Here is an 11469-nt window from a genome sequence, read left to right as displayed (position 1 = left end):
CATGTGAAAGACTTGGAGGAAATTCCGGCTTCAGTCTGGCTCAGCCTCAATTGTTGTGGCCACTTGGGGGAGTGAATCAGCAGGAGGGGGATCTGTGTCTTTAACTCTTTAAAATAAATAAATCAATCTTTTTTTTTAAGCCTGTAAACTAGAAAGAATATTCAAAAAAATGAGATCTTCCCACCCACCTGTAGGATTCTCTCTTCCCTCCCACACCAAATAATAAACTCCTTCAAGTAAGGTAGCTTGGCTAGCAGGGAGCAATCCAGAAGGGAATTAAAACCATTATGGGTCAGATGAATCCGCTTGGGGCTGAGAACTAAGGAAGTTGGAATTTTCCCAATTTAGAGCCTAGCTTCGTTTTGGGATTTTGAATCAAATAAGGTAAAGCTGTAAAAACAAAACCAACCCAGAGATAACTTAATGGCCTCATTTGAAAACAGACCCTGAAATCCACGAAAGAGTGGTTTGTCTGTGGTCCTAGCAAACTGGGGTTATACTGGGATCTAGAAACTATCTCTTATCACTTCTTGGCCTTTGGCTAAGATCAAGTGTAGAAACTGTCTCCTGCCTTAAAATGCTTCTGAAGATAAGAGCAGCGAAGGCCCAGTGGTGCGCTGGGAGGAAGATCCTTCTCAGTGCAGAATCTGAGACTTTCTAAGAGGTGTAGTGGGGTTCGCCTGTATTTTCTTGCCCAGCCCACAGAAAGGAATGACAAGCAAATAGGAAACACCGAGCAAACCGCCTGGTCATACGGGCTGCGTCTGCGTGCCATCAGCGCTGACCATGGTGACCGTATGCGTGCCAGACGTGGCCAGGTCGTCATCATGACTGGGGATGGCGAGGGTGGTGCTGCCGTGCTGGGTCACCATGCTGATGGCACTCCCCAGGGCCTGCAGGTCCTCTGGGGTGATGTTGACCTGCCGACAGATGGGAGCATGTGGGCTGGGGGTGCCAGTGGAGGATGTGTCTGTTCTCCTAGATGAGGCTAGTTTATCAGTAAGCTAGGTTAGTGTTATGTCACAGAGGGCAAACAAACACAACAGGCCCAAGGTTACTCAGAGAAGTTATACTAGAGGAATTCCACCGACCACTTCTATTTGCTTCTGGGCCCTGTTGTGTGCAATTCAATTCCTCGTAGTGACAGCTCCAGAAGGCACTAGTGTACTTGACAGAGTATTGCCGAGGGTCAAGCTATACCAGTAACTCTGGTGGGAACCAAGCCCTCACCCCATGTTCTGGCCCCTCTTCCAACATGCCTGCCTAGAGAAGGGCATCCACAGGTTTCACTGGGAGGATCGAGGCCTATCAGCCTCTGAGTAAAGAGGGAAGCTACCAACTGCTCCAGAGTTGCACACTCCAAGCTGGAAGCAGCAGGGGGGACTGTGCTATAAGCTTTGGCCTGTTATCCTTGGGCTTTTAAGGTCTATAAAGTCAAAACAGAAAAGGTAGAGCTGTTGGAACTCCGGGGCTCCCCACAGAAAATGGGGGTACTCCATCCCTAGCCCCCCAGGGCCTGTACCTGCTGGGTACCATCCTGAGTGATGAGAGCCACTTGGGCAGCCCCATCTTCCTCAGTCACCATGGCCACCTGGGTTGGGATGTCATCACCCTCTTCTTTCACCTCCGAAACATAGGTGATGCGGGGTCGTTTGGGTGGTGGGCTCTCTTCGGCTGCAGAGGCGGCTGGGAAGAGGACAGCCCAGGTTGACACCTGTCAGGGGTTGCCACTGGGAAGGTGTGGCTTGTCCCCACTCTCACCCCTTGCCTGCTCCCCTTACCCTCCAGCTGCTGCTGCTCGTAGAGGGCCTGCTCGCTCTCCTCTGTGGCTTCCAGCTCGCCGTGCACACTGCGCTTGTGCATGGCCAGGGTGGAGGTCTGCCGGTAGGTCTTGCCGCAGGTGCTACAGGTGTAGGGCTTGCAATGCGTGTGCACCACGTGGTGCTTGTACAGGCTTGAGTACTCGGTGAAGCGCTTCCCACAGCCTGGCACGGTGCAAACGTATGGCTTCTCCCCTGGGGACACTGGGCTGTGAGGGGGGTGGGAACTGGGGCTGGCAAGGGGAAAACTAAGGGGAAAGGGGCAGGGGACAGGGTTGGTGAAGGGAGGAGAGCCAGAGGGAGGGAGAGGAACTGGGACTTCAGGCTCTGAATGAAGATGGAGGGGACAGGGCTGGGGGGAGGGGACAGGGCTGGGATGAGGGAGGGGCTCGTGGGGTTTATCAGGGTGTGGTTGGGAGAGCTGAGTGTGAACAGAAGAGACAGGAGCCAGGAAGGATGCCTGCAGTGTCAGTGATGTTGGGAGAAAGGGGGCCACACATGGGCCAGCTGGGGGACATGACATTGGGGACAGGACATGTAGCAGTCACAGGGATGGTGGATGACATGGGGAGCTCAAAGTGACATTCCCCATCATTTCTGATCCTGGCTCCTTTTCAAGAGCTCAGCTGGATGCAGTAAAGGAAGCATTGCTCAATGCAAGGAAATGTGGTTCTGGGGATCCCCAAGCCCACACCGGCCTGGAACGGTTGGTTGGCAGGGAAAGGCTTTAGGCTGGGAGGTGAAACTGCCTCCCATCAGTAGCCTGCAGCAGATGGGGCCAGGGGCCTTGGAGGGGTGGTCCTTGCACACTGGCTGGCCCACCTGTATGGATGCGCACGTGATTCTTGTAGTTGGTGGCACTGGTGAAGCCACGGCCACAGTGGGGTTCAGGGCAGGTGTAGGGCCGTTCGCCCGTATGGGTGCGCACATGGACCTTGCGGATGTTGGATGTGGTAAAGGAGCGGCCGCAGCCCTCAAAAGGACACCGGAATGGGCGTTCACCTGTGCAGATCAGGGCTGTGAGGGTGGCTCAGGAAGTGGGGGGCCCTGCCAGAGCATGAATGCAATGGCTCCGGGTCCAGTGGGAAGGGCGGGTTGAGCTCCCTTTCAAAGGGAGTGCTGGGATCAGGGCCCAGCCTACCGGTGTGGGTGCGGACATGCTTCTGCAGGTCTCCTGAGGTCTTGAAGGCCTTGCTGCACAGCTCCTCTGGGCACTTGTAAGGTTTCTCTCCAGTGTGGGTGCGGACGTGGCTCTTCAGCCCATAGCCTGTGAGTGTATGGTAGAGAGGAGTGAGGAAAGCATCTCATTCTCTCTGGCTACCTCATCTGGAGGTTTCCACGTGAAGGTGTACCTCTGGGAGGCTCCAGAGCGCTGCTGGCTCAGGAAGCCCTGGTTTACTGCTAGCCCAATCCTGCCGGGGCATGTAAGAAATGCTGGACAAAGCCATTCTGCCCTCCTTCCCTCTCCAGGGGAAGCTAGAGCCATTTCAGAATGGGCAACCACGAGAAGGAATTTCACTACTTGGTCCTCATTTCACAGAGGGTAAAACAAGGCCCAGGAAGACGCCATGGCCCGTCTTACACCACGTGGTTGGTCAGTATCAGAGAGGATCCAGAGCCCAAGTGTCTCCAGCTAACCTCCCAGGCCACTTGAGCTGGCCAGGACCATGCTGCCTCCAGTCCCTACAACTGCTGAAGAGAGCAGTCTTGTGTTGGGTTCCCTTCAGGCAGGCCCCAAGGCTGACCCAGAACCCCCGACCCTCAACTGTAAACCATCTGCCTTCAGTTTCCATCCTGGAAGCTTACCCGTGGCAAAAGCCTTTCCGCAGCTGGGGAAGTCACACCTATATGGGCGGTCACCTGTATGAGCTCGCTCATGCACCTGTGAGGACAAGCAACCACACGATTCAGAGGGACCAGGACGTGGCCTAGGCTGATTCTCATCCCTCCTGCATGTCCACATGTGTAAATTTTGGTACATTCACCTCTCCCTTCAGCAGACAATGAGTAGCCTGAGGGTTAGGGACCAGTTCCAATCAGAGTTGGAGGGAAGACAGGTAAATCTATACTGGCACCCCTACCTTTAAGTGATGTGCAGTGGTGTAGAGACGCCCACAGCCCTTGTAGCCACAGCGGAATGCTCGGTCTCCAGTCTGCTGCCCTTTGCCATTATGGGCAGCCTGGCTGTCCTGCAGAACCTAAGGAACAAGTCTTGGAGTCCCTATATGTACCCTCCCCGATAAAGGGTGGGGAGGAGTAGGACATAGGGGTTAGTTGGCAGCTGGAGACCCAGGGTGAAGCCTGACAGTGGCCTCTGGGGCTGAAGGACATATCCAGGTAAAGAACAGATGCAGTGGAGAAACAGGGGTGGCTTGAGGTGCCACCACCCATCTGTGATGCAGAGGATGGCTGGTGTAGGGACTGTGATGGTAAGGTATCTGCCAGACAGCTAGGTAAGAGGGAAAGGAGGTTGTCTGAATGCATACATTTGAGTTAGGCTAACAAAAACCTCTCTTTTAATCCCAGCCACCTATGAGGCCCTGGTGGTTGATACCTTCCACTTCCTTCCTTTGGGAAATTCGTGCTTAGAAGGAACATTAACTTCGCTGTGGGGATGAGGTCACCAGGTTTACCTAGTAGAAAATAAGGCCCAGAGAGAAGTGACCATGACCCAAAGCACTCCAGGAAGTGGACAGAAATCTCAAGTTCAGTTAACAGCTTTTTAAAGAGAAATAGGACCTAGGGCCTTTTAATATGAATCCCAGTCTGAAGTTTACACACACACACACACACACACACACACACACACACACACACACACACACACACACACAAACTGAGACAGACATCTCCCATCTCTTGGTTGATTTTCCAAATGACTGCAATAGTCAGACTAAGAACCCTGCCCAGGACGGTGTGAGACGGCTGTCTCTTGCAGCATCCCCAGGAATAGAGATGATGGGGGAAGACTTGTCAGCTAGCAGGGCACTCTCTGGCCTAGCAGTTTGAATGCCACAGCTCTTATCAGAGTGTTCAAGCTCCTGACTTCAGCTTCCTGTGCATGTGCACCCTGGAAGGCTGTACTGATGACTTAAGGATTTAGGTCCTTGCCACCCATGTGGGAGACCTGGGTCGAGTTTCTGGCTCTTGGCTTCGGCCTGGCTGTTGTGACACATTTAGGGAGTGAACCAGAAAACAGAAATCTTTCTCAGTTTGTCTCCATCCCTGCCTTTCAAATAAAATGAAAATAAAAGTAAGTAGATGAATAAAGCCCAAGTCTCTTCCCATCAGCAGCTTGTCTCCCATCTGGTCTGTGAAACACACACCAAAGGGGCCTAAAGCGCCACGCTTCATTTGGAAAAGACAAGGATTTCCTCCTCCACACAGCTATTCCAGGCTTCAGGTGTCAGCTTCAGGGTACTCTGCCACATGTACACCAAGGCCCTGCAGTCCAGTCCAGCCAGGGGGCACTGGACTCAGGAAGCTCAGAGAGGCCCATACTCCTGACTCCCTCGGGCAGGATGGGAGTTCCAGGGGACAGCACTTAGACTGGCCAACACGGGGATAGCCAGGACCTTTCTCTCTGGCCTCATGTCCAAGGATGCCAGCTGCTGCATTTCATACGCCCTCACAAATGCCCACTGAGACTAATTTCCCAAGGGACTAAATGAGTCAAGGAGAAGAAAAAATACAAGGGCATCTGACTTTAGTGCACTGGGAAACTAATAAATATCATAGACGAGAGCTTTCCCAAAGAGTGCAGAGGATGATGACAGTGAAGCCACGCCCAACTTCCCATCAGATGATGTCACTGTTTCTGACAGGGCCTTCTCTCTGCAGACAGCAGGAAGAAAGCTGAGTGTAAGTGGCTGTCAGCGGTCCTGGCCAGGCTGTGATGAACGCTTTGGAGGATGACATGTGAACACTGAGTTGAGGGGAGCCAGGATGAAATGGCAGAGGGTGTAGCCTAGGTTGTGTCCAAGTCCAGGGCTGCCCTTGTCCTAGCAGGGGGCAGGTGCAAGGGATGGGCAGCATCAGGCTGTGTGTGCTCACTTTACTGGCATACTGCTCCAGGGCTACCACTGTGTCTGCGCTGAAGCCCTCCTCGTCCTCTGCAGCCAGGTCCTCCAAGCCCACCTCTGTCTGCACAGCAAGGATGGTGCTGTTGGACGCCACAGCTATGGGGTGGTGGATGTAGGCGGTGGAACCGTCTTCCAGCTGGACGGCCTCCAGGGCGCTGGGGTCATAGCCCTCTGTGGGGAACACAAGGTTAGCCCCAAAGCTGCACACGGGGAAGAGATACAGAGGGACATTGGCTTTCAGTTCATAAGAGGTACAGATGCCAAGCGGGGCTTCAGTACCCAGTCTCTCCTGGCCTCTAACGTGCTGAGCTGCTCTAGCCCTCCCCCTGCAGCCACCTCTCTAAAGGAGGAGTTCTCCTATGAATCATGGAGTGGGAACTCAAAAAGCTCCTTTAGGGCCTAATGGCAGACCATTATCACTTTGGCCCACATGACCACAGCAGCGTCCTAACCAGCTGCCCTTTCCCACTTCTAGTTCCTTCCAGGCAGCAGAGCAAACAGACACGGATGTGATGATGTCATCTAAATGCCTTTCTACTACTTCCCACTCTTTCCTTTATCCTGACACTCAAGCATGAGTGCTATGGCCCTGCCATTCTCTCCTGGCTGCACCTTATGCCTCTATCCTCATGCCAGCACTCCAGCTCTCGATAGTTCTTTGAATGTGTGAATTTCCCTGGCCCCCAGCTCCACGCCTGCCTGCGCTGACCCTTCAGTCTGCAGAACTGAGCCCTCCCTGGCACCCTGCTTCCCCCAGCCAAGTCCACTTCCATTTCCTCAGATGCTTTCCCTGAGCCTCACCCCTTATGCAAAGGCTACGTCACAGGGCATGGCCGTTCCACTTCTCTTTTCCTCACCAGACTCTGAAAACAGCCTGAGTTAGTTCCCTCTTGTGTGCTCCACCCTGAGTATACTGTGCCTGGCATGCAGCAGTTACTCCAGCAGCCATGTACAGCAGGAATAAACTGTTCTTTTTCAGTCTTAGGAGCTTTATTCTTAAACATTAGGAAGGTCTTGAGGGTCCATTTAAAGCTCTAAGGGTCGTTGGCTGTGATGAAATCATATCTTATGCCATTGAGGCTCATGGCTCAGTCATGTGCTGGCAGAAACTGGAACTCCCATGGTCTACACCAGGAAAGGGAGGTGAGGCTGCTAATCCAGGTAAACACATATGTACTTTGGAGACGACAGCTCCGTCACCTACAGCTCCATCTTCTATAGACCAGCACCCGTGGCGTGCTGCTCCTTGCTTCAGCCTCTGCCGCTCGTGCCTCCCTTCCCTGGCTGGCAGTCGTGAGAACCATGAGCCCACCTTTGGGTGTGCGGTGTATGTAGGCCATGCTGCCATCCTCCAGCTGCACAGGCTGCCCATCCTCAAAGGAGAGACATTCTGGAATGAGAACAATGCCTGACTTTCTCTGGATCTCAGGGCTTGCAGACGGTCCCTTGGGGGCCTGCTGGATCTCTCTCCCAGGGCAGGGTTTCAGGATGGCCCTCACCTTTCTGTACCGTCACTTGATGGATGTAAGCTGTGGTACCGTCCTCGAGCTGGATCACCTGTCCTTCAAGCAGCTTCTCTCCTGTGGAGGTGGAAAGGGAGAGAACAGGGCCAGGCACAGAGGAGCTCTAAGAGCTGCCGGCTTGTTTGCAGCAAAGGCCTCTGAGTCTCAGAACTATGGGCTACAGGGTTAGGTCTGGGTAACATTCTCTGTGTTCCTTCACCCCCTGCCTCCTCAAGGCCCTGAGGGTGAAGACACTGCACCAAGTAGGAACCTTACATGTCCTAAGAGATTTTCCTCTTGTCATTCCTAAGAGAAGCAACCTAGGCAGGCACTGTAGTGTACCAAGTTAACCCTCCTCCTTCCAGAGTGCCAGCATTCCGTATGGACTCTGGCTTGAGTCCCAGCTACTCCTCTGTCAATCCAGCTCACTGTTTATTGCCTAGGAAAACAGCAGAGGATGGCCCAAGTCCTTGGACCTCTGAGCCCACATGAGAGACACAGAAGAAGCTCCTGGCTTTAGACCAGCCTAACTCTGGCTGTTGTGGCTATCTGCAGAGTGAACCAGTGTATGAAACCGCACTCTGTCTCTCCTTCTCCATAATTCTGCCTTTCAAACAAAAAGAAATACAATTTTTAAAGAGCTCATTCATTTGTTATTGTTGCTAGCAAAGTGAGGATTCCATCTTAACAGGGAAATTGCTGAGATTGAAGCGAATGGAGAACAAATGATGCCCTGAAAAACTTGAAAGAACTCATGAGCCACGTTTAAGCAACAGCGTGAACTAACAAGATCAAAATGCACTTCCTCATCCTTCCCCGAGGAGAATAGGCCAAGACCCAGAGCCTCTAAAAGGCAGAGTCCAGCACTGGGCTGACAGTGATGGGTTTGGGAAGTAGGCCACGCCTTCTCTGAGTTCTAGCTCTACCTCAGATTAATTGTGATCTGGGGTACCTTTGTGCCTCAGTTTCCTTTTCTTAAAATGGGGATTGTGGGCTGGCACTGTGGTGCAGTAAGTTAAGCTACTGCTTGTAATGCTAGCATCCTCTTTGAGCACCAGTTCAAGCCCCAGCCCAATCCATTTCCCAGCTGATGTGCTTCAGAGAGCAGCAGAAGATGTTCATGTACCTGGACCCCTGCTACCCATGGGGCAGACCTGGTTAGAGCTCCTGGACGCTGGATCAGGTTTGGCCTAGTCCTGGTCGTTGCAGCCATTTGGGGAGTGAATTAGCAGATGGAAAATCTTTTTTTCTGTCTCTCCCTCTCTGTCATTCTGCTTTTCAAATAAATAATCTTTAAAAAATAAAAACAGGGCTTAAAAATTGTTCCTTCCTCATAGAGTCATGTGAGTGAGACTATTCTGCAGGTCTATGTTCACCTCGTTCTTGCTAAGCAATGTTTTTTCTGTTGACCACTGATACACTCATTTCAAATTTTTAATAAAGGACTGACTCACCTAAGACAGTGCAATAAGCAGTGCAAAAATTATCAAGATTCCAGATTTCCTTAGATATCCCCATTTGTCTTTTTTTTTTTTTAATGGGAAGTCAGATATACAGAGAGGTGGAGAGACAGAGAGGAAGATCTGTCTTCCACTGACTCACTTCCCAAGTGACCATAATGGCCAGAGCTGTGCCAATCTAAAGCCAGGAGCTTCTTCCAGGTCTCCCTCGCGGGTACAGGGTCCCAAGGCTCTGGGTCACCCTCCACTGTTTTTCTAGGCCACAAGCAGGGAGCTGGATGGAAAGCAGGACTGCTGGGATTAGAACCAGCACCATATGGGATCCTGGCGTGTGCAAGGCAAGAACTGAAACTGCTAGGATACCACGCTGAGCCCATCCCCATTTATCTTACAGGAAAATACTTCTGAAAGGTCTATAAATTAGATTTGGGCAATCTCTCCTGCACAGGTGTTGCAAATCAGAGAGAGAACGAAGGAAGGAAGGGAGGCCGAGTAATGTTTGCTCCTTTCTTTACAAGTTTCAGACTTAGGAACATGAGCCTGTGTGAGCTGGGAATAATGATCAAGCTGATGCCTCTGGTCCAGCTCTAACAGAGAACTCCACAGGCTTCCCCCCAGATGCCTCTTGAACAACAGATCCCCAACTCAGCCAAGGCAGGTGGGAGGAAAGGTAAGAAGTAGGCAAGAGAGCTGAGATGGGGGAAGAGGACCTGCTGCCTGCCCTCTCATCAAGACAGCAATAGCGGGGTCCAGTGCTGTAGCTTAGCTTATCTTGCATGCACTGGGATTCCATATAAGTACCAGTTTGTATCCCGGCTACTCCACTTCCCTTCTAGCTCCGTGCTTGTGGCCTGGGAAAGCAGTACAGGTTAACAAAAGCCTTGAGACCTTGCACCCATGTGCAAGACCATGAGGAAGCTCCTGGCTTCTGTCTTCGCATCCGCTCAGCTCCAACCATTGTGACCACTTGGAGAGTGAACCAGCAGATGGAAGATCTGTCTTTCCTTCTCTCTGTAAATCTTTCCAATAAAAATAAATAAATCTTGGGCCCATTGTGGTAGCCTACCAGCTAAAGTCTTCTCCTTGCATGCATCAGTTACCCACATGGGCACTGGTTCATACTCAGTGGCCCCGCTTCTCATCCAGCTCCCTGCTTGTGGCCTGGGAAAACAGTCAAGGACAGCCCAAAGCCTTGGGACTCTGCACCTCTGTGGGAGAGCCAGAAGAAACTCCTGGCTCCTGATGGACTCAGCTCTGTCCATTGTGGCCAAATGGGGAGTGAATCAGTGGATGGAAGATCTTCCTCTGTGTCTCTCTTCCTCTCTGTGTATCTGCCTTTCCAACAACAACAAAAAAGTAAATCTTAAAAAAAAAAAAAAAACTTGTCTTAAAAACGAGAGAGCAAGCAACAGCCAACCCTCATTTTCTCACTTTGTCTATTACAGCAGGACCACCAGAACTTGGGACTCTGAATGCTCCAGTGGAGCTGCTGTCAGCACAGTGAGTTTTGCTTAAGGCAGGAACCAAATGTTGAGAAGGGTTGTTTGAGGAAAAATTTGTAATTACATATTTATTTGAAAGAGTTTACAAAGAGAGATGGGAGAGATGAACTGAGAGAGAAAGAGAGAGAGGCAGAGAGAGAGATATCTTCCATCTACAGGCTCATTCCCCTAATGGCCACAATAGCCAGGCTTAGGCCAGGCTGACATTGAGAGCTAGGAGCTTCTTCCTGAGCAGTCATTTGGGTGCAGGAGCCCAAAGCACTTTGGCCATCTTCTGCTACCTTCTCAGGCCATTAGTAAGCAGCTGCATCAGAAGTGGAGCAGCTGGGACATCAACTGGTACCCACATGGATGCTGGAGCTGCAGGAGTCAATTTTATGATAGTCCCTGAGGAAAAAAAAATTTTTTTTTAAGATTTATTTTTATTGCAAAGATAGATATACAGAGAGGAAGAGAGACAGAGAGGAAGATCTTTCGTCCGATGATTCACTCCCCAAGTGGCCGCAATGGCTGGAGCTGAGCCAATCCAAAGCCAGGAACCAGGAGCTGGCTCTCCCACAGAGGTGCAGGGTCCCAAAGCTTTGGGCTGTCCTCAACTGCTTTCCCAGGCCACAAGCAGGGAGCTGGATGGGAAGCAGGGCTGCTGGGATTAGAACTGGCGCCCATATGGGATCCTGGGTATACAAGGTGAGGACCTTAACTACTATGCTATCTCGCAGGGCCCCGAGAAAAAAATTTTAACCTGTAATTTTCTCTAACAATTGGACTACAATGGGGAGAAGAGCTGATGAATGGGGGCCTTGAACCCATTACAACAGGGTGATTATATGTTTCCATTGGCCTGGAGCAACCCTAGGCACATTCATTAACAGCATACTCTTCCACTTTGCAAAGCATGGGGCCTAAATGACAAGTTTCATGCTCAACTTAATTAGAAAATAAATCTCGTAAAATGTTAGGGCTGCTTGCTGGCTAAGCAGGATGTTAGCTGCCTGTTGACAGAGACAAGCAGCTCTAGCAAAGTGTCAGAGGCGGTCAGCACTGTGATAGAGTGGGTAAGATGGCTGCTTGTGTTGCTGGCATCCCCTGTGGGTAAGTACCAG

At 51.4% G+C, this 11469-nt stretch overlaps 1 protein-coding gene across 2 annotated transcripts in view; it reads right to left on the bottom strand.

Moving 5' to 3' along the window:
* Nucleotides 1–11469, bottom strand: part of ZNF76 (zinc finger protein 76) — a 38946-nt gene that overhangs the window by 2540 nt on the left and 24937 nt on the right. Inside the window, exons 3-12 of one of the 2 annotated variants that reach the window (XM_040983236.1) lie at nt 7402–7482; nt 7215–7292; nt 5874–6073; nt 3902–4018; nt 3627–3702; nt 2962–3087; nt 2643–2822; nt 1782–2015; nt 1523–1686; nt 756–920 (exon numbers count right to left, since the gene is read on the bottom strand). In XM_040983236.1, the coding sequence (XP_040839170.1) occupies nt 756–920; nt 1523–1686; nt 1782–2015; nt 2643–2822; nt 2962–3087; nt 3627–3702; nt 3902–4018; nt 5874–6073; nt 7215–7292; nt 7402–7482 (1421 nt within the window). The remainder of the gene's footprint in view (nt 1–755; nt 921–1522; nt 1687–1781; nt 2016–2642; nt 2823–2961; nt 3088–3626; nt 3703–3901; nt 4019–5873; nt 6074–7214; nt 7293–7401; nt 7483–11469) is intronic. The other variant, XM_040983237.1, reaches the window with a different exon arrangement.

This window comes from Ochotona curzoniae, unplaced genomic scaffold (genome assembly GCF_017591425.1).
Source record: "Ochotona curzoniae isolate NIBS_2020 unplaced genomic scaffold, NIBS_Ocur_1.0 contig_3819, whole genome shotgun sequence".
Lineage (NCBI taxonomy): Eukaryota > Metazoa > Chordata > Mammalia > Lagomorpha > Ochotonidae > Ochotona > Ochotona curzoniae.
This window is presented reverse-complemented; position numbering and strand designations above follow the sequence as displayed.